This window comes from Lepisma saccharinum, chromosome 4, assembly GCF_977018435.1.
Source record: "Lepisma saccharinum chromosome 4, izLepSacc3.1, whole genome shotgun sequence".
In the NCBI taxonomy this organism is placed as follows: domain Eukaryota; kingdom Metazoa; phylum Arthropoda; class Insecta; order Zygentoma; family Lepismatidae; genus Lepisma; species Lepisma saccharinum.
In genome coordinates this window covers 112,500,773-112,527,940 of record NC_139232.1, presented here as the reverse complement: position 1 = coordinate 112,527,940, position 27,168 = coordinate 112,500,773, and the positions used below count along the sequence as shown (strand labels likewise).

At 40.5% G+C, this 27,168-nt stretch overlaps 1 protein-coding gene across 2 annotated transcripts in view; it reads right to left on the bottom strand.

Moving 5' to 3' along the window:
* The window catches only part of LOC145987338 (putative peptidoglycan muropeptide transporter SLC46), a 40,303-nt gene extending 13,186 nt beyond the window's left edge, over positions 1–27,117 (bottom strand). Inside the window, exons 1-6 of one of the 2 annotated variants that reach the window (XM_083121858.1) lie at positions 26,701–27,117; positions 14,759–15,557; positions 13,971–14,072; positions 13,465–13,602; positions 10,407–10,490; positions 5,253–5,409 (exon numbers count right to left, since the gene is read on the bottom strand). In XM_083121858.1, coding sequence (XP_082977984.1) covers positions 5,253–5,409; positions 10,407–10,490; positions 13,465–13,602; positions 13,971–14,072; positions 14,759–15,557; positions 26,701–26,754 — 1,334 coding nt within the window. In that variant the 5' untranslated portion in view covers positions 26,755–27,117. Of the gene's footprint in view, positions 1–5,252; positions 5,410–10,406; positions 10,491–13,464; positions 13,603–13,970; positions 14,073–14,758; positions 15,558–19,806; positions 19,891–26,700 lie in introns of those variants that run through there. The other variant, XM_083121859.1, reaches the window with a different exon arrangement.
* Positions 27,118–27,168: the final 51 nt, after the last annotated feature.

Genomic DNA, 27,168 nt, shown 5'->3' with positions numbered 1-27,168 from the left:
TTAAATAAAAGCAAGCTAAGGTGTTATCAGGTAGAGTAATTCAAAAATATATCCCCGAATGCGTAGTGGCTGAAGCTCTAGTCTTAGTTAACACAAAAATCACGAAATGTTTCCATAAACTTCTAAACGCGAAGTACATAAATCCACGCACAGTCACAACCATTTATTTTAGAATATTTCTGAGAGATGAACAGAAAATCGAGGTCGGATTTTTTCCAGTACTGTCACTTGCACCCCCTCTGTTTTGGCACTCGATCATCGCCACTGGTTGGGGGAAACTGTATCTTTACCTTAGGTGAATTAAGGGGGTACCACTTGAAGTACAAATTCATAATAAAATTTGTATTAACATAACAGTATTATCTTTTGACATCTAAAATTAATAATTAACGTTCAATAATGATAGTGGGAAGCTTTTCCCACTCAACCCCCCCCCCCAGAACGTTGATAATATGCTATTATTAGTTCTTCTGATTTTTTAAGCAGATCTCCTGATTTTTCAGGGGACGATCTCCCGATTTTTGAAAATATGACCTGGCAACGCTGTCTTGCAGTTACCAGCCTAACTGGAAGTTGCGAAGCAACATGGATGCCTCGTGCAGCTATCGAAGTTCCACACTCGCAACTTCAATGTCAGATTAAACAAGATATGATTCATAAAACTTTCAAATTGGTACAGAAAAAGACTTGTTTTGTTTGGCAGAGCTTACCAACGTCCATGCAAATATGGAAATTAAGCAGCGTAGTTGCTAGAATTCGCGGGCAAGGTTGTGTTAGAGAATTTGTGGCCAGGATACCCGGTCTACTAGGCGTGATAGTTTTCAATCGGTAATTTGGTGTAGTTGTTAGCGGCACCAGCTTTCGGAACGTGTTGTGTTTTGTAATACGAGTTCGAGTCCTGGTCACGGGTATTTTTTTTCTTGTCAATTATTTATTACGTGTGTAGCATTCAATTCACGCTTTATTCTTGAATGATCTTCTCGGATAAATATTTCAGTAAATTTTAAAATTATTTTTACTCATACCTTCATATTTTTAGAAGTTTAGAAAGCATGCTTACTATTAACATGTTGTTTTTTCGCTCAACAACATGCATAGAGAGGTACAAAGCATGCAGTCAAATGTACAATATTTACATATTAATAATAATAATAATAGTGTTTATATTAACAAACAGTTATTATTAATGTCTCGACTTTCGAGTTCTTCACGTTTCTTCTACAAGAAAGTATCTGCGCTTGCGCCTCATAACATCATTTCCCCCACGTGGAATTGGCCTTTATTAGAAGAACACCAAATTTGTAGTGCTGTCTTTCGTTAATTTATTTCGTAAGCATACAAAATGGACGCGCTGCCATTGTTCATATCGTTTCACAATGCAATAACGTGCTTTTGAGCGCGCCGTGCTTGTAGTTCTACATTTAAACGCCAGGCTGTGTGTCAGTCGACGCGGTTTGAAACTATACTAACAGATGGCGCGCAGGTCGATTTCCTGTAATTTCTGTGCTTCAGAATTGCCAACACACTGTTTCGGAGAACGAACCATGGTTTAGTTAACTGGTAGTTACTTTCGCATTGAAAAACCCGGTGCTGGTTAAGACTGGCTGTTATCTCCAACTGGCAGTTAGTCAACAGAAAGATTAACAGGACATTGAAAAACTGGCCCTAAGTTCGTCATAAAGTCTTGGCGATATGGTTAGATCCACCAACATTTCATCCTCCAGACTAATCTCACTTAAACCATCATCTTCACTTATTCTTCGGGAACATTCCGGTTTTTCTTCTACAGGCACTTGCATTTCCATAGTCTCTATAATTAAGTCCATTCGGGATTCTTTGCGACAACCGCAAAGGTTACACATCTCGATTTCTTCTTCAGTTTGTACCGCCACATCCATTACATCTCTCTGCACATGCACGGCGCCTTGCATCATCGTAGAGAGCAACGGATCTCGACCACCATCTTGAATTCCTATAGGATTCTTGAAGTCTTTAGTGCCAGCAATTTCCTCAACTTCTTTTACGTTTGTCCCAGAGAGTTCTACGGTTAACGATTTCCTCAACAGGAAAAACTGCAAAGACATCTCTTCTTTCAGATATTTCTTCAAGTCGGCAATTTCCTTTGTCACGTGTTCACGCAGCGAATCCTCCAAAGGTTGGATCTGCTCGGACACAACTTCTGAAATTAGTTTCTCTGTTTGTATTTCTCTGTACATATCTTGTTCTGTCTTTTCGAATTCTCTCTGCCACTCGACGTATTTTCTTGAATTTATTTCATGTATCTTACGCTGATACTCCATCCTCTTCTTCCCTTCTTCTGGATTTACTTCCGGTCGGACGTAAGACATTAGATTTAATGGATCCTTGTTATATAATTGCGCCTCTGACACAACTGATGAACATCCAAAGGACGTTGAGTGTTTTATCTTAAAGGACTGCATCTCTGGATTCAATTAAAATGTTTATCTTCCGTCTCAATCTAGTTATCACCAATCTTTTTCTCAATCAAACCTTCACCAATCTTTTAATCAATCAAGCCTTCACCAACCTTTTCTCAATCGGGAATCACCAATCTTTTCTCAATCGGGCCCCACGTTGGGCGCCACTTGACACGTTCAGTCTAGACGTGTTATTATACTATTAAACGTATGGTTATATTTATTAATAATAACTTAATAATACTCAGCGGTGAACGATGAGACTCAGTGAAGTACACAGACTCCTCTCAGGTACAGGGATAGTGTTAGGCAAAGACAATATTCACAGCACAGAGAAATAAAACCACATTACTGCAGTATGTATCAACTGAAAGGTTTTATTCTTTATTTCTTGCAATTATAATGCAACTATACTTGAGACGAAGGCGAGGATTTCGCTTTGTCGATGAATTGACTCAACTAAAACGCATAAACTCAATGCGTGGCTATCGGCAAGCCTATGATTACATAGACCTAGCTTGCGCCCCGAACTACCACACCAAGAGATATGCAATGATAACTGAGCCAATATTTGCTCTTTAGCCTTTTATTTTCAAATTAACCCTTAGGCTAGCTTTATTATTTAACGTAGAATGGTTGCAGTATTGTGCATAGCATCAATACATGGCTATCGGCGTACCTATGTTCACATAGGCCTAGCTTGCGCCCCGAACTACCATACGAGGATGTATGCACAACACCGAGGAGTTATTTTTTTAAGTTTAAAAGCTTCGACGATCCGTGGCGAAATTGTGCTATTACTTACGCGATATCCTCGCTTTTATACTGTTTCGAGAACACAGATTAAAGTACAGATGAATCACTCACTATTTACAAAAAGATTCTACCAACAAAACTGACATCTATGCATGTTTAGAAATACAAAGTCGTATAGTGCACTCTGTCAAACAAAGATACATTAAATTACTCATAACAGAGCATAAAATACAATGAACATTAAACAAAATATATATATTACAAACAGGGTGCAATATTACATATAATAACAAAGAAATTACGCCTTCTTTTACAAAAATAAATACATTAGTGACATATCTTCTACTGATGACGTCACATAAAAATGTGGATCATATCAGGATTATATGGATTTCTTATATGTTGCTATTATTTACATATTTTCAGTGTTTCCATATGAGCATTTACATAATCAACCAATTTCCTTAATTCAAGCAAAGGCGTGCCTATGGCCTAATCAATTGGTACTTTCATTAACACAGGGCTAGCCTAACTATCTCTGTGGCCTACCCTCGACTTAATTGATATTCCGACAGTCTTGCGTTTCCTTACGCAGTATCCTCATTCAGCCCGCTAGGCATTATGATGCGACTCGGCCATATCTTACAAATGCAAATCTTTTGCTAATTTGGAAACTTGGGGATTTCAAACAGGGGTTGGCTTATCCAAATGCTACATATATTTTTCATCATTAGTTTAGCCACCTTAAAAGGACTAAACTCTCGAAGAGGTTTCCTTGGCCAAATGATACATTAGTTTCAGACATCAGTCTAGCCACCATAAGTGGACAAGACTCTAGAAGATGTTCATTTGCCAAGTAGTACATTTTCTTCTCAATCTTCAGTCTAGCCACCCTGAGTGGACAAGACTTTCGAAGGGTCTTCGTCGTTGTGAAGGTCGTAAAAAATGTGTTTTTTTCCCTACAGCTCACTGGCCTTTTTATAGTCGGGGTAAACGTCCGTGGACGTGGACCCAGAAGTGGAAAATTCCACTGTAACGGACTTTAGCCTCCCCCAAGCGGGAGGCTAAAAAACATGGGAATCTAACATCCAGCAAAAATCATAATTCATTAAGCACATACACTTACATGCAATAATAACAAAAGGTACACACATGGAAACGTATTACTTAACCCTACACCTTGTAGCTGCCCAGCAATTAATTAACATATTACCAAAACCAGTAATGGTCAATCCGACCATTACAGCTGTTAGTAAGCCTTCTTCCTAATCAGCCTTCAGTTCAAATATTTATTTTCTCCCTCCATAGCATCCCCAAACCCTCGCCACTATCTATCCATCCCGGTCACCATTCCATCTGTGATATTTCTCTTTTCTCAATATTATTTTACCGCCTGATATAGTCTCAGCATGTCTTAGTCGTTATATCTTTGGTTCTAACTTATTAATTAAAATATTAAAATCATGTGTTTCAAAGATCATATAGCTATTTAACAACTGATAATGTAATGGAGACGATGGCGTACGCAGGGGGAGGGGCTACAGCCTTTCACGAAATTTTGAAAAAAAAAAAAATTCAAACGAAAGCAGTAAGGAACTCGGGAGAAATCAAAGTGGTAAATGTAAACTCGCCATAAAATGACCCTCGATTAGTATTTTTGTCTTCGAACAGGTTTGAAAACAAAGGTTAAAAATGGTAATTTCGAAATATGTTATAGTATCACTCTCCTTGAACGCAGCTATGTAATACCCATCTTTACAATTCCAGCTCCCTCTGAAAAAAAAAAAAACCTGCGTACGCTAGTGAATGGAGGTGGAAAAACTAAAACCTTCTCCAAAACTTTGGACATAAAATGTCCAGAAACCGCCTAAACAATATGGTGGGTAGGTATGTCGGGGGGGGGGGGGCGGTTTCCCAAGGGCTAAAACTTTATATGAATTTAATATTATTTTCATCTTTAAATTGAATGTGACATGAAGAACTTTGTACACCAATAAAATTCATTATTCACACATTTATGAAATAATGTCTGTAGCACAAGCGTGAGGGAATACTTACATTGCAAATGCTAGGGTGAACACCTCGAAGCCGACGGTTAGGTAGAATATGGACGGCGGGAAGGTCTCTTTGGTGTCGTTGTACAGGTGGTTGTAGAGGACGCTTCCTGCGATGTGGGAGCTGCCTTCCAGTGAAGCCATCAGAGCGAACGCCTTTGCTAGAACAGAAGGTAGTGAGGGTTCAAATGTCTTGTTCGTTCTTTTTGTCGTTTCTTAAGATATATGTGGATGCTTCAGCATTTATGTATGACTTGTCTGATTCGGAACCTTGGTTGAAATTATGCATATGGAGATGAGTCTCTGGGAAGAGAGAAGGAGGGAGCTAAAATGGTCAAGTTGTTATAATGATATGTTTTGTATTTTTCGTATTAACTTTAAAGAAGCTTTCAAAATATTTTATGGTCTAACTCAACTGTTCTGAACTTTTCATTTACTAAGGACTCCGTTAGGTATATCTTTTTTTGTTGTTATTGTTGCGAACCCTTTAGGACTTATTACACTGCAGAACACGAAATTTGTCCTTTAGATGAACATGTGTGATTGTGATGTATTTGTGCATGACAAAAGCGAATCTGCAATTTGTTTCCGTGTATCACGTATAATTTAGCCAAAAACACAACATTTGAAAGTTACATAAGAAACGTAAGGTACAATAGCCGTAAGTGTGTTTCTCCTATGTTACAAAGAATGAATGCTCGAGATTATACATTGGTATGACATGATAAGATGAATGCAAGAAGGTTACATGAAATACTGTTGCTTCCTCTGTGAGCGGGACAGTCGGGACAGAGATAATCATTATGTCCGTAAACACTGGCCGCTACTACAGGCATCAAGAACATATCACGAGATCTAATTGAGAAGCCCCCAAACTGTGGGATGCGGCAACGAGAGAGAAGTTATTTTAATACAAGGTGCGGCAGCGTTCATAGTAGGATATTAATAGCACACCATGAGGAAGTAAATGCATTTTATTTATTAGTTATTATGTCAATTAATAGTTAAAGGTATGCCATTTGATAAAGTGTAAGTCATTGTCCAATTGGGTGGATTAATATTTGAATATAACCCCTCTCAAATGATGCTCCCTCTGCACAATACATTCATCCAGGCGACGTTGGAAGCTTTCCATAACTCGTCGTAACATATTCCCTGGGATATTGCCGACGGCAGTTCTTATGCGGTCCTTCAACTCAGGAATGGTGGCACAACGTGTTCGGAAAACTTCTTGCTTCAGGTACCCCCAAAGGAAAAAGTCGGCACATGACAGATCGGGTGACCGTGGCGGCCAGGAGATGTCACCGAAACGGGAAATTACTCTTCATGGGAATGTCTGTCGCAAAAAAGCCATGCAAATTCTGGCTGTATGCGAGGTTGCACCATCTTGTTGAAACCATAATTGTTCCATATCCACATTCAACATCCCTAGTTGAGGAAGAACGAAGTCTTGCAGCATAATTAGGTAGCGTTCACTCGTGACAGTTACAGCCTGACCGATGTCATTCTCGAAAAAATAAGGGCCAATAATCCCAAACGAAGCAATTCCACACCACACTGTGACACGAGAACTATGCAATGGCTTGATGTGCAGTTCATGCGGGTTTACATCACTCCAATAACGCAAATTCTGTTTATTCACTGAACCACATAACTCGAAATGAGCTTCATCTGACATCATGATGGTGTCCAACATTTCGGGATTTTGGCGAAGAAGATCACGCATCGTTAAGCAGAATGTTTCTCGTGAAACCCAATCGCGAGGCTTAATTTCCTGCACAATCTGCAGCTTATATGGGTGAAAATGGAGATCTTCATGCAATATTCTCCTGAATGAGCGATCTGACATTTGCAAATTTTGCGAATGTCGGCGAGCAGATTTTTTTGGGCTACGCAATATTGCAGCACGAACATTTTCCACGCCTTCTGGTGTCCGCACAGTTCTTTCACTTCTTCCTGGTTTACGATTACACGCAGCGGCCGTTAATTGAAATGCACTAACCCACCTCAGAATGGTCCGTCTATCTGGAACTTTCCCATGACGTCCCACGTTGAAATGTTGCCTAAATATACGCTGGGTAGCAATTACAGAGTCATTATTCTTGAAATAACTTTCCACAACAAAGGCACGATGCTGTACACTCCACCGATCCATCTCACTCTAACAATCGAAATGGCACCTCATTAGTACACGAATGCTGCACGAGATGGCAGGCATTCATACATTACGTCATTGTACTACGCAAGCCAAAATAAGCTATGAACGCTGCCGCACTCTTTATAATCAATCAATCAGAATGTATTTCTGTCCCATTACACATCAAGTTGGTTTAATGAGAATCTTCGTGAAAGCACTAGGCCGAGAAGGCCAAGCTTTCAGGTACCTCTGGACGAAAGTCCCACACTTAAGTGAGGCAAAGGTTAAGGAAGGTGTGTTTGTTGGCATACAGATTAAAGCCGTTTGATTCTACACTTTCTGACCCAACAAATGCAGCATGGCAGGCATTCATGTTGGTGTGTTCTAGTTTCATGGGTAATGTCAAAGCACACAAATATGAAGTCACTGTTCGTGACATGGTGAACTTATTTCATATCATGGGGTGCCACATGTACCTCAAATTACACTTTCTGGACTCACATGTGGGCTTTTCCCGGAAAACCTGGGAGCAGTCAGTGATGAACATGAGGAGAGGTTCCACCAGGACATTGTTGTGTTTGAAAAGTGGTTGGAACGGCAGTATGCTTGGTGATCATTGTTGGCCTATCATCAGGGAGACCCCTAGAGATATGTACAAGCGTAAATGCTCCACAACGTCATGTTTGTATGTATTGTTACTGCGCCTTCTTACTGTACAGTGTATTGCAATATGCCTTTCACACATGCATCAGGTGGCTGTCCAATGACAATAATACGTGCTAGAAGCATACGGCTTTCACATTTCAATTCTGTATCCTTTGTTTAGTCCAAATCACATGATTTCATCTGAAGGACAGAAAAAGTCTTCAAATTTGATGTGCAGTGTTATTTGAGCCAGTAACACAATGAACGTTGTAGTAAACAAAAATCATATGCCACATAAACAGCAAAACAATCAGCCATGTTGTTATCTCTTATAAGTTTTTCCTCAAATAGGAAGTTTCTCGGTGTAGAAAAATCTTTCATCGGTTCATAAAATGTGTCACTACTATATTCTCGAAACCAAAAACACTTTTTTTTCAATTTAATATCTGGGTTGACTCTGTCGGCAAAACTGTTGGTTACAACTTTGTTCGTGTGACCGATTCATTTGAAGTTCATCATCAAGGATCTTTAATGACATTACACAATAAATTGTATTCCATATTACAAGGTAACCAAAAAAAGTTCTTGCCGTTCTAGAGCAGTGATAAACAAAGAGCAACCAACAGTGGACGGTACATACCCTTAGGTTTCGAAGTAATCTCCATCAGCATCCAACACCTTTTGCCAACGTTCCTGCAGCTGCACAATACCCTGGTGATAAAACTCAGCGGGCTTGGATGCATAGAAGTCCGTGAGTGCGTTCCGCAGGTCTCCCTCGTTTGCGAAGGATCTCCCATAGAGGTGGTTGTCGAGGGAATGAAACAGGTGGTAATCTGTTGGTGCAAGGTCCAGTGAATATGGTGGATGGCACGGTGTCTCCCAGCCAAGTTGCTGAAGGGTCTCCCGGGTCTTCTTTGCCACATGTGGCTTGGCATTGTCGTGCAGGAACAGCACACCCTTGCGATTCACCAAAGCCGGCTCCTTCTGCCGCAATGCACGGTGCACCCTTTGCAACTGCTGAGAGTAGAGGTCAGCAGTGATGGTCTGAACAGGTGGAAGGAGCTCGTAATGCACCACAATTCCACCATACAGACAGCATAACCTTTCGTGGGTGGTCTTGAGGTGTGAGGAACAGGGTCAAGTGGCGACAACCAATGTCTGGTACACTTGGGAGTGTCATAGAGGGCCCACTTTTCGTCACCAGTGAGCAAGCGATCAAATATGGGTGTGTTCAGGTGCCGAGTGATCAAGGACAAACAGGCTGTCGCTCATTGTTCCTTGTTGGCAGCCGACAATGTGTGGGGTACCCACTTGCTTAACTTGTATGACTTCCCTATCCCATGCAGGTGTAGTCTGACTGTTTCAGCGGAAACATGGAACCTTTCTTCAAGTTCATCACACGTTACACCACTGTCCGCCTCGATGGCTGCTTAGAGAGCCTCGTCATCCAACACATGTGGTCGTCCACTACGAGGTTCATCCGAAAGGCTCACATCTCCCGAACGGAATTTCTGGAACCAATGCCTGGTAGTGCGTTCGTTCACGGTATTCTCCCCAAATGACTGGCAAATGCGGCGACTTGATGCGGCAGCTGACAGGCCCACTTTAAAGTCATACAACAAACACATGCGAACAAGCTGCTTCGATACCTCCATTTCTCTTCGACACTGGACGAGCTATGACTGCTGTGTGTCCACAACGTGGCTGCATTACTGACAGTCGATGGTCAGACTAACTCCCGATCGCTTGGCAGGCATGTGCGTCATTTCGTTTCCTCTCTGTGAGCGCATGATTAATGGGACGTCAAAAACGCAAGAACTTTTTTGGTGGTTACCTTTACATACTTTTATTGCAGTAAAATATTAAAAACTTCAAGAGTAAGATAAGGGAGACCACAAAAGAATTTTACGAACGCGTATGTTGTTTCGAAAAGCATTTTTCCCCTTCAGAGCCCACTTTGATAGTTCCCTTAAATCTTATTGTAAGTGAGCCCAGAATTCGGAAGAAGGAAATTTCTGTGAATTCAATTTCAGAGCACTAACTTATACTTGTCTTATTGGCAATCCGGAAATGTGGATTTTATATTAAAAATTTCTGCAATAAAAATATATTGTCATCCTCTAGCATTACCTCTAGCAATCCGTGGAACAAATTGTATATTTTAAATCCATTTAATAATGGAGAGTCTATTTATCCAGAACCTTCGCTACAGGTACTCGTATAAAAAATCTCGTAACATTCGAGGACCCGTGAGACCCCTGGGGGTACGCGGATTATAGGTTATATAGATTCTGGTCTAATTAATTTATCATTCTTCTTTTCACTAATTTTAATTGTTATTATTTATAAATAGTTTTTAAGTTGTAACTTTCTTACCTCGGTGGTCACATGACGCAATCCTACAGAGACTGGTTTTTACCGCTATCTGCAACAGTGGACTTAAGGCTGCTACAGACGAACCTGAAATAGTTTTGGCTTTCATTGTACATTTTTTCAACATAGTTATTCATTGTTTGTAACTTGGTCTAATAGTTCTGGGATTTATTGAAAAAGTAGTCTTTGCAAAATGTTATTTTCACTAACACGTCACCAGATGAAACGGCATATTTTACTGTATTGTTCAGTGACAACGTCAGGGGGTGTTGGTTGCAGTCATCTTCAATCTGACAAGAAAAATGGGTAATTAAAGAAAAATGTCACTGTATTCATTGGACATGTAAATCCCTGTCTAATATTTTATTATAATTATGTATAATTAATCAATGTATTACTAATGTAATGCGTGAGATTTGAGTTTTGAGGTTTGGAAAGTTCATAGGTATCTGTCGGCAAAATTAAATTCTGGCGAGACAACGGAAGTTGGGGGAAGGTTCGGAGTCACGGCGACGATTGTCACGAAGGTTCATTTTTTACGTCCCACCTGTACAAAAATGGGCCTTATGGAATATCTCCGTTTCCAGTTGGCGGATATACCTGAAATTTGGACAACCGAAGCGGCATGTTATAAAAGATACCTGGATGTAATTTCACGATGATCAACTGAATATCAAGGACGTATGATCGAATAGGTTGTAAAAAGGTAAATCATGGACCATGTACGAATCTACAATTCTGGCGCCGGGAAGACGGAAACTTAATCCCTTCGTACCTAGCTGAGGACACGCGTTGTACACGTTGGAACAGAATGCACCCGGGGTGAACAAACCTTGCTGGAAGGGGAAGCGACGCTTGTTTTAACGCTCCTTCAACCGAAGTTTCAAACCAGGTATAAAACAACAATACCCCGAAGTTCTGACACAGTTTGCCGCGATTCTTGCAGTGAGAGCACCTCTGTGCTCTGGACTGTTTTTTTTTTGTTTTTTTCCGGATCAGCGTGTGGCTAGCAGCGAGTTGATTCGGGTGTGCTTACATCAATCGCTGGAGGACGTCGAAGTGAGACTGTGGGTCTGTTATAACACACACAGTTAATTGTTTTGTGAAACGAGGACAATCAAAAACCATGGAGGATAAGAGAAGAGGGGGACGTCTGTTCCCAAGTCCCTAACACCGCCGCCACTACCATCAGGCGAGACGCTACCGCCAACACCATCCGCTGCGACGCGACCGAAGGGATGCCCGACGCCTGAGAGGAAGGATCCCAGATCGACGTCTGAGATGATGGACGCCAACAGTAACGACGAAGAGATGCCCGACGCTTGAGAGGAAGGACCCCAGCCGACGCTCGGGAGATGCCCGCCAGGGGAACCATGGAACGATGAGACGCCGAGACTACCCCGAGAGACGGCCATGCTGGACCAGAGAGACGCCCGCCAGATGAAAGCGACGAGTCAGAAACGCTAGCCGCCGGTGGTCGACGTCGGAGCGAAGAAGAGATAAGCGACGCCGAGAGGGAGTGAAAGTGCTAAGTATCACCATCGACGCCCACCGTCGCCGTTGTTAACAGAAGAAACATTTTTCGTCGCAATGGAACACGCACCTAGGAAAGATGGACCACCCGATGACGTACCAGAGTTTGGTACAGTATTCATCTGTCGATTCATATCCACGTACGAAGGTATTGTTTTCTTTCATCGCCCTACCACAAAAAACTAATGGCATGTTGACTCGCAATTTTCGACGTGACTCGAAATCCCAAACCTAACTTTCGTGTCTTTTATTCGAGTATTGTTATAAAATAGGTAGTTTTGTGTTTGTTTTTAATCTCTTTTAATAGTCATAATTTAAATATAAAGCTCCTTTATTGCGTTAAATTCCATTGTAACTCGTCAAAGTGTGCTCCATAGTAAAGTAATCCGCCTCCCAGTCGTTTGCGTCACTAATCGAGGGTTGACTGTTTAGCCTTTTATTTGTAGAGTAATGTGTGTTAAATTTGTCCAGGTCGCGCAAGTGGTGTTTTCTTTGTTATAGAGTTGTGATGTAATGTTTTGCTCGCGCCGAGGCTAATCGAGATATACCGGCAGCTGGAGCCTAATTGAGTATTTCGTCACGCAGCAGAATTGTAATTGTTTGGAAGGACGAGAAAGGGGCTTGTAGTAACTATCCCCGTCCGAGATAATTGGTAAATTTGATACTTGCTGTCCAGACGCGAATGTTCTTGTTGAACAAAAGGTTCAATCACGCCGACAATTTATTTTGATAATTGTTTTTTTAGGGCTGGCACATATTAATTGTAAGGAGCACAGGAGTAGAGATTAACGTCCTAATGCAAGGAGTTCATGTTGAAGAAAAAAATAAAAGGTACACTGAATAAATACAAGCCTTGCATGTATAATTTTATGTTGATATAACCCCATGGGAATGAATGAGTGTGTGAATGGATGAGTGCTTCAGGGGGAGCTGTACTGTGTTTTGTTTTGTATATGTTAGATACCAATACATATATTTGTACGAGTTATCATTTGTTGTTTACAGGTACCAGGTGTGTCAGGTACAATGCTATTTGTTTTGTTTTTTGTGCCGATAGGTGTCAGGTAAAATTAAAGTGCTATGCTTTAAGGTATTATATCCCCGTCCCCGCACTGAAAGAGTACCATTACCGTCCAGAACACGAAGTCAACCTAGATCGTTTGCTATCGCATGAACGGCATTCCCTGCCAATTAGTGCGTGGTAAAAACTTATCATAAACAACCACTTTACGTGATATATAAAGTCACGGTAATACAAAGAAGCTACAAGAAACTTTAATTCAATATGACCTAAAGTATAAAAATAAAGGCAACTTCATTTCCTTCTATAAGGGAAATAGTCTAATTTTAGAAGAGTGTGTTTGTTTTGTTTTGCAATGAATAATCTGAAACTATGGGCAGATTAAAACAAATTTAAAACATTAGGTCCTTTAAATAACTTGGACATCAGTGTTGTCCACCTCTTTACAAGCGCTAGCAGTGGGATTCGTAAAATAAAACGACTTAAATGGCGGACTACTGCACTCACCCAAATAGAAGAGCCAAGGTGCTGCCGCCAAGGCGTAGATCAGTCGTGAAGCAAGTGCAGAGAATATGCCGATGATAGCAAGCGACGTATCCCGCAAACCAAGGCACATTGTCAGGATTGGCACGGCCAGTATCACCCCTGAAATTCACCATAGTATATCTTTAGACAACCACATTTTATAATGTATGTCCACTTCGTTTAAAGCTACTTACATTTAGGAAAATTGAAGCAACTTGTAGATACAACTGCGCAACGGAGTGGCTCAACGACATAGGACTAAGTTAAATTGAATGCTAGAAATAATCAGACATTACTGAACCATAATATTTCTTGAGATCGAAGGAATGATTACTTTTCAACTTGGAAGAGGTTGAGTTTTAGAAATGCTGGCTAGAAAAGTATAGCACAAAATTGAGTCTTTGTAAAAATCAGTACATCATAGTATCATCACGTATGTAAATAAGGAAAAAAACTAAGAAACTGTGAAGTAACGAATACTTGCTCACCTGCAATGGCCAATATATCCTTCAGCGTCAGGAAGTCAACGCTTGCATGGAATTTCCACGAGAACCGTTCATCAACGTATCTCTCCAGTACAAGATCGTCACCTAAAGTGTAAAGGTTAGAATCAGAGTCGCTGCTAGAGATTTCTGCGCCTGGTGTGAGAATATATTTTGGCGCCCCCAGCACCAGTATATTTATATTCATCAATAACAAGAGAGGTGAAAAACAAAAGTGACTGAAGGTAGCGATTTGCACTTTACTTACTAGAGCTGGAATAAATTCATCCAATAATCATTGTCCAGCAAAATGGCATGCCCTCTCATTGTGGACTGTGTTCCTCCTTTTCTAAACCAAACCTTTTGTGAGCATATAGTGACGCAAGGTTATGGTAATGAATGACATCAAGTTTTGTATGGGTAATGTTAGATGACTAAACCATTGGCTAGGTGTCCAAGCTGTGCGGGTAAAGTATTTGACGTGGCTGAATATTCTATGTTTTGGTTTAGCACAAGTATGTAACTTAAGTTTCCTATATATTTTCTTACACTGATAGACCCCCTTTTACATTTTAATTAATTGGGGGAACTAGAGAAGTAGGGGAATATTCTTTCCAGACCGGTTGAGAGGAAATAGTGTGGCCACCTCGTTCCCCAGATATAACTCCCATAGATTTTTTCCCCAATGAGGCTTCGTTTAATAACTTTAAACAGCTGTGGATATGTTTGCTTGATGTTAGTGGGAGATCCTCGGCATTGAGCTTTACTAACAAATATGGCCAGGTTATACTTACACTTGTACATCGTCCCGAAGAAACCAAGCAGCAAGAAGAGCAACACGAATGGTCTGAGCGTGGACTTCAAGGCGTCACAGATGGAGCCCACGTGATCCTGCTGCGTCCCTCCGGCCGAACCGAAGCGCAGGCCGACGTAGAGGATTCCCAACGCACTGACGCACAGGCACACCGGGTACGTCACGTAGAACACTTCGGGGACCGACGCCACGAGCCCGTTGCCCAAATGGTAACCCAGTCGACAGGACGCGACGGCGACTATTTCGAGCACGGCGAACCTGAAGGTCCTCTTGCCATCAAGCAACGTCAGTTCGGACATGTAGAAGCACGCGGCCATCATGACCGTGACGTCACACCCGGTGACGAGGCAAGGTACGGACGCGGTCAGTAGCGAGTACTCCACCGCCCACCGGGTGTAGTACGAGTTGCAAACGAACGTGAAGTAGTACAGCGTCTTGCCCACCATTCCCACGAGCATGGCCGCTTTGGGGCCGTGGATGTCCGTCCATGCCGCGAGCACCCCCGCACTTATCAGAGGCACCACGTAGGCGACGACCTGACTCAGGAGGTACCACACGGCCACCTGCTCGCCGACGGTACTCGCCGTCGCGTTTCCGCACTTCCCTGCTTCGCATGTCTTCCACGTTATGAATGCTCTTCTCGTGCCGTCGTCCAGAGACGAAGGCAGGAAGAGGAAGAAGAGAAGAGGTTCTACTGTGATGTGTCGAAAGACCGATCTCATCCAAGAGAGGCAGCAGCAGTCCAGGAACTTCCAACTTTTGCCCACCGACAGAGAAACCTGGATGTTTGGATGACAAGAAAAGTCCACATCAGTACACTTTTTGTATACTTGGGTTATTTCATGTTATTGGTACCTCTAGCTCCCAAGATGAGGATGTAATATGAACAGGGAGGATGAAGCGGATGCTAAAACAAAACCTATAACCAGAGTTAGGATTTTTAGGGGAAAATTTTATTGGGAAAAAGGAAGGGAAAAGGTGCTAAAATAAGACCCAAAAAGGGGCAAAAAAGGTGCTGATTGGGGAAAAAAAGGTGCTGATAATTATACTACTTATTAAAACTTTCCCTCCTATTTCATTAGTCTAAGCTATTCACTCAAAGCTGTGTACACAACACACACATAGGTTGTGTTACAGTTATTCACCAGAGTTGGGGAAAAACACAAAGCTGTTGTACCTTACAACATTAAGCATTTCTAAATTTTTAAATGTGAGTTTGTTTCTTTCCGGAGATAAAATATCTTTATATAAGCTGAAGCTTCTCTCTACATCCACAGAAACAAGTGGGGCAAACTTAGTATTCACTCGGAATGGCAACTCTGTGGAAGTGGCAAATTCCACAACATCCGGATTCTTGTCAAGACTAGCCTCAAGTTTGTCTCTGGCAAAACCATCTAACTGCCCCTCACAGTAATAAAGATATCCCATTGTTTTTCCTTTTCGACACCTTGTACTTCTAAGCTTTTGATGGCTGTCGACAGGTACTTGTAGGAATGTACACAATTTTTTATTTTTTTATTTTTTTTATTTTGCAAATCATCTATCTTGTCTGGGAGGAGAAGTTGCTGTGCCTTAGAAATTGCACCTGCGTCGGTTGAATCCAGGGAAAGCACAAACTCCTTAATTTTTTCAAAATTTTCACACAGAAATGCAGCACACTCAATCCATGATCCCCAGCGAGTAATGATGGGGAAATGTGGCAGGGGCAGGCAGGTAGTTTCCCTGTAGGCAAGAATGCGACTCGGGGCCTTAAGGAGTATTTTCTTCAGATCAGATATGAACTCATTTACAATGTTGTATTCGTTCCTAATGGATTCAGAAACCCTGTGAAGGGCATGAGCCAAACAGGTTACATGCCTTAACTTAGGGAACAACGGCTTCAATTGGTTAAATGCCGAAAGCATGTAGGGAGCCTGGTCAGTAACTACAACAACAACTTTTTCGAACTGAATTCCACCGGGCCACAGTTTTTGACAGAAATCCATAAATGACTGCATCACTGTACTGGCATTGGTTTTCTGCAACTCATACATGTTTAGTAACATGGGCTTAACTTCCTCACCTGTCAGAGGAAAAACCAAAATGTTCAAAACATATCGTTGCATTGAGTCTGTCATCTCATCCAGAATGACACCTATATTGCAATCTGACACTTTCACCTTAATTTTACGAACAGTTTCTTCATACACAGGTTCAATATAGTTTTTATTAATGAACTCTCATCGGGCACTGACAACCGTGTGTACTTTTCAAGGAACCCCTTCAAGGCTGGACGGTTCACCTTGTTGAGTGCCTGTGTAAAAGATGCACACAAGTCAACATTAAATTCCTTTAAATTTTTGTTCTTGGAAGAACACTGCTCAAATGCATTGCGTAAGAGAGGCTGCCGAGATTTACTTCCTTGCAGATTCTTGTTCTTTTGATGCTTAGAGCTGGAAATATGTTGCTGGATGCGATCTCTCTGGTGTTTTTCATCTAATGTGATTCCCATATCACAAACCGTGCATCGAATAACAGTTCCATCACTTTCTATGAACTTGTGCTTAAATTGTTGAGCCAGACTGAGAAATCGGGATCTGGGCACTTTCAGCATTTTAAAGTACATGCACTAACAGGATCTAACAGAGTGAAAAAGCAGGTAAGGAACTTACATCCACAAACAATATCTGTCCACTGCGCACACATGAAACGTGAAACCCACCACTTCAGAAACACATTGTTGCTTCACTGCTTCCAATACCAAACTGCGTTTCTTTCTTCCTCCTATCTTAAAAAAAAAATAACAGCGATCTGGTGCATATCAGCAGCGGTCTTTCCATTGTTGATTTCAAATAGTCAACAATCAAGCACACTTTTAATACATTCAATTTCAGTTAACAATGTGAAAACATCTTAAAGAGAAAAGTGTCGCGAAAAAAGAAATCAAAAATTCAATGATTTGCTGAGGAAACATATTTAACAACACCAGTAAAAGGACACAACAAGGGGAGGAAAAGCGATTAAGAACACGAAAAAGGGGGAAAATAGATAAATGTCCCAGAAAAGGGGGGGAAGGGGAAAGGTTATCAAAAAAGGCGAAAAAAGGTGCTGGAAAATTAGCTCCATTCTCACGTTGAGGCAACATTTCACACACTGAGTCCTTCCAGAGAGGTCTCTTTCACTACGAGAAAAAGGTGCGCACCTAAAAATCCTAACTCTACCTATAACTATAGCTTCCCTGGAATTTTAATATACGAGGGTCATTCAGAAAAAAAGGAACATTTTGGAGTAAAACACAAACGACAAATGTGTGCAAAATATGTATGGTACAGAAAGTACATACGAGGGTCACTATTTATATTTTGAGCCTAACAATGAAAAAACAGGAATTTGGCATTGAAAACTGCTTTATTGTTTTTCGAAGTATTCTCCTTTATGGTCAATACACTTTTGCATTCGTTCGAACCATTTGTCAAAGCAGTTTTTCCAATCTTCTTGAGACACCGACGTAAATCCGCCGACGTAAATCGTTGTCCACGCAATTTATTCTTGACATTCGGGAACAAGAAGAAGTCATTGGGTGCCAAATCAGGACTGTGCGGCGGATGACCCATCAATTCGATTTTTTGACTGTTCATAAAGTCGGTTGTTAGACGAGATGTGTGACAGCTGGCATTGTCTTCATGAAGAATGATCCGACGGCGTTTGTTTGTTTTCCGTATTTGACCGAAGACCTCTGGCAAACAAATTAGTGTGTACCATTCAGAGTTGACCGTTCTACGTTCCTCTAAAGGCACAGTTGCCACATGACCAGTTTTCCAGAAAAAACAGGCGACCAATTGTTTCGATGTGCTTCGAGCGCGAACAACTTTTGTTGGATTGGGTTCATCTTGAAACACCCATACAGTTGACTGCTGTTTACGTTCCGGCTCATATGCATATATCCATGATTCGTCACCTGTTACAATCTTATATACGTCTTTTGAAGCACCACGATTGTATTTATTGAGCATTTGTTTACACCAATTGACGCGAGCGTCTTTTTGAGTTTTTGTCAAATTGTGTGGGATCCAACGAGAACATACCTTTCTCACAGCTAAAGGATCATGTAATATATGCTGGTGGAACTAATGCCTATGGTTGCCTCAATCTCACAGTATGTCACATGACGATCTTGCAGTATTAGGTTTTGCACAGCATCAATGTTTTCTTGAACAACAACTGATTTTGGAAGACATTCGCGAATCTCGTCGGTGAGCGAATGGCGGCCACGATTAAATTCGTTATACCAGCGTTTCACAGTGGCAAAGGATGGGGCTTCATCGCCAAATGTGGAAGTAAGTTGATCGATGCAGTCTTGTCTTGATAATCCACGTCGAAAATCGTAAAAAATCATCGCACGAAAATGTTCACGAGTTAATTCCATTTTATTGTTGTCGCACATTCTCCAAGGCAACATAAACAACACAAATGAAGCTATTGACAAAACATTTGAAGTACGTTATGGTCAATAATGCCAGACGATTCCGTGCAAACGTCAAATCGCGCCTAACTTCAATCAGTGTTGCCAAGGCTCAAAATATAAATAGTGACCCTCGTACCTTACTCTACTTTTCTACATACGTATTTATCAAATGGTTATATCAGTGCAGCTATTTGACACCTATTTGACTGTAAACGTGTACACATTGGCATCATATTCCCTTGTTTTGAATGTGTTATGTTTATCTCGAGAACGTAGAGTATTTTATTAAATATCCAGTGTGAGTTGAAATTTAAGCGAATTAGGGTCTCTACCTAGCCATCGCTCTACCTAGTAAGTTACCGAGCAGGGTATGCAAAGAGACCTTGGTTGGAGTCTTGGTCCAACTTACATTTTAAATTTCTACGTAGTGTGGGTAGTCTGTTGTAATATGTAATAAGCATTAAAAGTATTTCTCTCACATTTTCTGATTCATGAAATGTATATAAGAATTCTATGTGTATCTCGATTATAATGAAAATTCACGAGATATTTGATTCTTCATTTATAACTTTCGTAAAGCTTACCTTCACTTCGGTTGTAAAGTCCATGGATTTATCAAACGAAATTCCTCTGTAGCAGGTAAACTGTGGGTAGTTATCCGTTCTCGCACTCCACAATGGCAGTAACTGAGCCTTTGTCTTGGAGAACAACTATGCCAAGACTCGAAGAAGACAAAAAACCGGAACGAATGGGATTCCACGGAAAAGCAGTGAACATTCCTGATCAACTTCAAAACAATGTTCTGTGTAATTTTTTTTTCACTCATTAAGTTCTCTGGGTGCTGCTTGTTACTATTCTGTTTGTATAATGTTTCTTGCATGTCCTTGTTTTGTAATCATGTCTCATCCCAGGGGCAAACTGTGATAATTATCACACTATATAATTATAATTATTCCTAGTGAGATAGTATCGAATGCCTGATGAGTTAAGCTCTGTGTTATTTGGCTAATTGTTAGCATTTAAATGATTAATTATAAGGGTTCTTACGTTTTCCCAATCACAATCACACATAACAACGCTGATTGTTGCCACAACATGGTTATAAGTGGATACAATTCAGTGGCGTCTCCTGACCCTGAACTTCAGGCGTTGGCAAAGAAGGAATGTTAACCCCTCCCCCTCTCATTTCTGTGAACCAATATTACAAATTTTCTCCGTTCCTTTTTGGTGTAAATTTATAAATATTTAGAAAAAAAACATTAAATTACATAAATTATTTTAAATGAAGTAAATACTTCATTTAAAATTTAATATGTTTGAAGGGTAAGGAGAAAATTAATATGTTCAATAGTTCGCCATACAATTAATTTTTAAAGCACGAGTTTGCAACCAGAGGGGTTGGTGGAACTCCTACCTATCACCCCTAAAAAAACCACAGTGGACATAAGAATGACCCGTTCATTGAAAAATCGCTAAAATGCACATGCCCATTCCTGGTTTTTCCCCTTATCCTTCATTTATCCTTCCAAAAAGTAAATTTTGAAAAATCAACTGCTCATTACTTATAGTTACTCGTATTCCAGTTTATTCTTCTTTCTTTAGAGAGAAATGCACTGATCACCGCCTCATAAAATTCGGATTTATCCCCTTCTCGAAGCTTAGAAAGTAATTCTTTCTGGATGGAGAGAAGACTTAAATTCGTCATCCGGTTCTGAGTTTGAGTAGATCGGCAGAATGTGTGGATCCTCGTCAGTGATGAGAACGATCTCTCGACAGATGGCGTCGTGGAAGGAATTGTTGCGATCAACACTGCTAATTTATATATTTCTGTAAACTCATCCACTAGATTCGTGTCCAGTAGATAATTTACAATCTCAATTGGTGTTTTCTCGGATCCTTCAGTGGAAGCATACCAAACATAAAGTTCATTCTTCTGCGGTTTGGTTAAATTAAAGACACTGCCATAAATTTCCTGCAATTTTTGTACGAGATGGTGAGGAAAGTTTTCTCTTTTATTCAAGTAACCCCGTTTTGTGGAATTTAGTAAATCAAAATATTGCAATTTTTCAAATGATGCGAATCTAATTGTTATCTGGTTGCTGATATTATCAATGATTTCAAAGTAAAGCCTCCGGCAGTGGTCTTTCTGTGATTCGTTGTTCAGTCGCCTCCTTTTCATTTCAACAATCTCTTCCTCTTCTACTGCACCAGTTATCGAATTCCATATTGTTTCGAAATTCTCACATTCCTTTTTCAGCTGCTGTTGAAATTCAGTTATTTTATTACTGCAATACAAAATATCAACATTTTCAGACTGCAATATACTGAATAATACGTCTGAAAAGGCAAGCAAGTTGGATAAAGCCTTTTTTAAAAATATATTTTCGAAGTCCTTCTAGAAAATCCTCTGGAGTCACTGCAGTCAAATGATCGAAGTCTCCACTTTCACTAACATGTTCAAAAAACATAAGCAGTGCTTCTCTGTTGTCATTGACTGTCCACACTAGCCTAGAGGTAAAATTTCATCTGGTAGGAGCTAATGACGGGAGCTTTCTGGACATGAAAGCAGAAAGTTCGTGTAACCTCTTTGGAGAATGAGGTTTAAGTGATTTAAGACCACAAAAAAAAACCTTAAGCTCTTTGTTACATTCTAACGATTGTTGCAGCACCAAGTTCATGACATGAACATAACAATGCATAAAAAAAAAGCTTTCGGATAATTTTCCAAAACTTTACTTTGAAGGCCATTCAAATGACCACTCATTACAGAATATCCATCGTATGTCTGGGCAATTAATTTATCTCCACACTTATATTTATCCATTATTTCAGTCACGTGACTAAAAAGACCTCCTGCAGTTTTTTCGACGCTCATGTCATGAAATCCAAGAAATCTTTCAATTACTTTTTTCTGTGAGGCCGAAAAAAAACGTAACTCTGTTGACACCTGAGATGTTTTGCTAATGTCTGACGTTTCATCGACCATGATAGCCGCAAAGTCTGTGTTTTGAATTTCATTGTAGATTTCATCTCTCAGAACATCCGAAACTGAATTTATTAAATCATTTTGAATACCTGCCAAAGTACCGCGAAAAACTGTAGAATTTAATAAATGTTCTTTTAATGAGGGATCAAACTCGGCACTTGCAATGAGGAATTCCATGTAATTGCCCTTATTGAGAGATGCTGCATTTTCCTCATGGCCTCGGAATGGCAGTTCTTGCTTTGCTAAATAGCAGACGGCGTTAATCAACCTCTTTAATATTCCCTGTTCTCTTTTACTTTTTCATTGTGTAGCTCTATTTCAGATTTTCGTTGAGTATCCAAAAGAACGTCAATTCTAGTAGGAGTGGCAACAAAACTACTAAATTTAAAGAAACTATAAAGATGCAATTCAGACTCGTTGTGTTTTCTCACTGCAGTATTGAGATGATTGAAATCCGCATACCCTTGATAATTCCCAACACCTTTTTAAGTCTAGAATAATAAACATATCCAACAGTAAAATTTATTCACCACATCACACCCGCAAAGCCAGTCTGAAATTTCATAGATTTCTTTTCGAAAATGTCTCTCAAAACCTTTTCCAGCACCACTTTTTCCTTCAACACTTGTTGACATCGTGAGATTCGGACATGGTCGACCATTGTCAATCACTTGTTTCTTCTCTGAATACGAAAGCGAAGAAAATGAATTATTTAAATACTTTTGCACAACACTTTCACTATTCTCCATCTTAAAATAATCACATCACTTCGCACCAGACGTTTAAAAAATAATGCACAACAATCACGAGCAATACAACGCCGAACGCGGGGCGAATGAAAGCCAAATCGTTGGGAACAAATACAACGCCTTGAGAAGATAACCATGCTAGTGGGTGGCAGGGTGCTCATGCGCGGTCATCCTATGTTTTGGCAATGGTAAGACGTTGTATTTCCTCTCCAACGCCCTGGCCATGGTCCTGGCAGTGCGGGACCGATCTGCCTGCCTGGCAACCACTGCGCGCTGCGCCGCGTTCGAAAACTACCGGGCGCTCGAGACTGACAATTGAAGAAAAACGCTCAAAATCGTAATTTATAAAAGTACAGATACTTTCTTCTTTATTTCATTTTCCTTTGGCCGTTAACACACGACTTACACACCCAGAGAAATCGCCACTGATACAATTATATGCTAAAGAGTAAACACATATGGATAGTAAATCAAGTGCATTGCCATATTTTTCACATATGTAGCGAAAAATTAAAAATTGGAAACAACACTTTCATTTTTGGTTAGGCTACGTTTGTTACATTCTTGTACGTACATATTGGCATTTTTCTGATCGGATTTATTTTTTAGAGAAAATGAAGTGTTATAATGAATATAGTAAAATAACAACATATTTTAATGAAAATGCATTTATGTTATATTTATCTGTACCATTCTTCCTCGAATCGTTCATCCATCATTTTAAACTTGTTTTCTCTACGCAGTGCCTTGTGGGAACAAAATGCCTACCAACAAGTACGGTAGAGGCGAAAACTAGCAAATGAGGAAATATCACATCACTGATCCAAATCCAAGCAGCAGGGGTATGCACCCCCCTACCTCCCCAAGGCAAATGGCGTGCCCCCTCCGCTGATCATGTCATAATCCCCATAAAGTATTTAATTACGACAGCGTGTCTACTACTATACCTTCTTACTGAAAGTAACTTTTTTAAGTGTTCCTTCTTCAATTTTATCATATCATCCCTCATCCTCATCTTCGCAATTGGCCAAAAGTGGCAGAAAAGCGACGTTAAATAAAAATAGAAAATCAAGGAATTTCATGCTGGCCAAATCCACACACAAACAACCTTCTTCTCATTCGTTCAGCAGAATGGCCTTGGGAACTAAAGATCGCCAATTTCCAGTGGCGACTCGTGATTTTTTCGGAGTGTAGGAAGAAGTTATGGTAAACCGAGGAAGGTTTGAAAAATGCGTTCAATTACATTCGCACGTATCGCTTGTGTTATCCTTTGCATTTAAAATGTTAGCTGCAGGCCTGTGCTCAAGATAGGGCAAGGGGCTCTTGCTCCTCACTTTGAACTATGAAATATTTAAATGTGAACCTATAAAAATCGACTAAAATAACATAAACGATATTTCAGATTTTTCAATAATTTCGATTTTCTTCTCCCTCCCTGTCGTCGAGTGGATTCACGATAACAAAAAGTGCTGCTAAAACTTCGAAATTATTCTAAATGTTTCTAAATTGTGCTAGGATTTATTATTAATTACTTTTTTCGGATAATTGTAATTCTGCATCTACTTTCCTAGATTTTTGAACTTGCGTTACTTATTCTTAACAGTTATGTAATAGTATAAATTTTCCCCCAAATTGTTTAAAATTGTGCAATAAACAACATGAGTTCAACACAGAACTTAAAAAGGTTTGAGAAAATTGTTTACCTCCAAATTTCCACCGATTTCCTACCACAAAATCTCCTGACGAACTAAATCGGGCAGGATGAAATAAATATAGAAAATGGATTGTGACATGGTTGTAAAAAAGCTTGCCGCTGGATCGGCATACTCCCTTTCGCTTGAAACATGTCCGCTGGTGAAGTAGAAATAAGATTTGGACATAATATTATTTCTATTTCCTGAAAACATATTCCATTGAATTCGATTTTTCCTCTCCCAGGGACTGGTGTTTGCAGATTTTACCATTATGTCAAAAGCAGGGTGCTAAGTGCCAACAAATATCAAACTGTGCTTGGTTTAGTACCATTTTGCTGGGATTGGCAACGCTGATTGAGGAACAACTTGCTGGTTCCTCAGTCCTCGCCGATCTTCGCAACCTCGACGCCCCTCCCTTCACTGCCCCTTTCACCCTCACCCATCTGTCTGTAGGATGACCGCCTTGGTTCCTCAGCGAGCGGCAGAAAGCCTCTGGCCGTCGTCTTTCCTCTTGACAGTAGCTAATCTAGTCAATTGTACGTACATTGCGCTCTTAATTTTATAACGCATTAAACTCCTAAAAAAGTAGAGAACTCGAAATAACTACAAATGAACTGTACGAAGTTTCTCACTTTCTACATGGAGGAATCGCCCCTGCCAATTTCCTGGTTTAACTCGAGGCAATTCAGATGCTTTATCGAAGCTACCCTTGAGCACTCAGGCTTTCTAACCCACTTCGCCGCACACTTGTTGTCGTTCCTACGTATTACTTTGCTGTTGCTTGTACACCCAACGGCAAAAGAGACAGTAGGCGAATTGTCCATCACCATTTTCATTTTGTCTGTATTACACAGTGGGATGATAATGAATTGAAATAAAGACGCCAATAAGTAGAGGGTAATATCTGCTTCGAACCAACATAATGTCACTCCTTGAAACAACGCAGGATGTAGAATTAAAATGGAACGAAAAAAGCGGTGGACAATAGCCTACCGTTATCTTTGCCGTTAACTGCACCTCTGGATCTCCGTCCCTGCGCCACTGATTGAGTGAGATGTATAAATATTACCATGGCAAACTTCTTCACCTTCGTTTGCTTTGTTTTTCGAGGGGCTTCCCAGTGGCGTAGTGGTAACATAACATAATCGCCTTGTAATTAAGGGATTCTGGGTTCGATACCCAGTGGAGTCTCCCTTGCAAACCAATTCTAAAGAAAGGCATAAGAGGTGGTCTTTCATTTTAAACCCATCGCCGCGATCACCCACACGTAGGTAGATAAAGTGTACATAATAACAATAACTAAAAAATAATAACAAGTTAATCAAAGAAACGATCCCCCCCCATGTTGTGTGAAGATATATGGAATAGGTATAAAGTTTTGTTCCCCCAAAAAACTCCCCTGACGCAGGCGCGTCATGAATCCCCTCTGTGGGCACCCCTGATTACACCTGAAAGTACACATAGGAATATGATTTTCGAGGGTCTAAACCAGTGTTTCTCAACAGCCGGGCCGCGAGAGGTTCTCCTGAAGTTTGGGACTTTATGTCCGATCTGGACATGCCAATGAAAATCAGCACTTACCAAATTAATGATACTGGCCAGAGGAAACTAAGACATTCCATTAGATCCAGTAGTTGTCAACTAATTTACACCAAATTTTGTCAACCAGCCTAGACATAATCGAACGAATACTCTCTATGATTATACCATTATTTATTTATTTATATTAAATTTCAAGGGTACATATTTATGCTCACGAAAGTTGACGACTGGTCTAGACCAACTCTACTTAGATGCGTCCTTGCTTTGCACTCAACACAGAATTTGTAAAACAGTGAGATGGACTTTTTCATCAATACTTTTGGTTGGTTCGTTTATTTTACTTCGCTTTTCTGCCACTTTTGGCTAATCGCGAAGATGAGGATGAATGATGATATGATGAAATTGATGAAGGGACACTCACAGAGAACACCCATGCCCAGACCGGGATTGGAGAGATTGTGCATCGACCACTGAAAGTGCATGAGGAGGAAACGCTTCACACATTACCTGCGTTGTGATCTGATCACACGTCGGAAGCAGCATGTATCCCTTCGTTGTCATCCTGGATTCCCTCCGCACTTGAACCGATGCATGTGAATGGATTCGAACTTGGGTCTTCGCCGGGAATACACAGTACAGTCGTCTTGCAAGGCAAAAGGCAGGAAAAAAATAATGCACTATCGTCTTGGAACGAAAAGACACGTATTGAGGTGAAAAAAAGACAACCGTTATTTTTTTATCGCTTTCCGAAGTTGTTTACGAGTAGTTGAAAAGTAAGCGCCGACTTCCACAGCTCACTTGTCTTCATTTTCCCCCTGGTAGTCCGTCCTGAAACAGCCTGTACTCGGCAACTGATTTCGACGCAGTTGTTTTTCAAAAGGCTGATTCCTGATTACCTCCTTCAGCATGCGAGCTTGTTGCTTCCCTTTCTCACTCTGGTTTCGTTACGGCCAAGAGAAAAACAAAAGACATTCA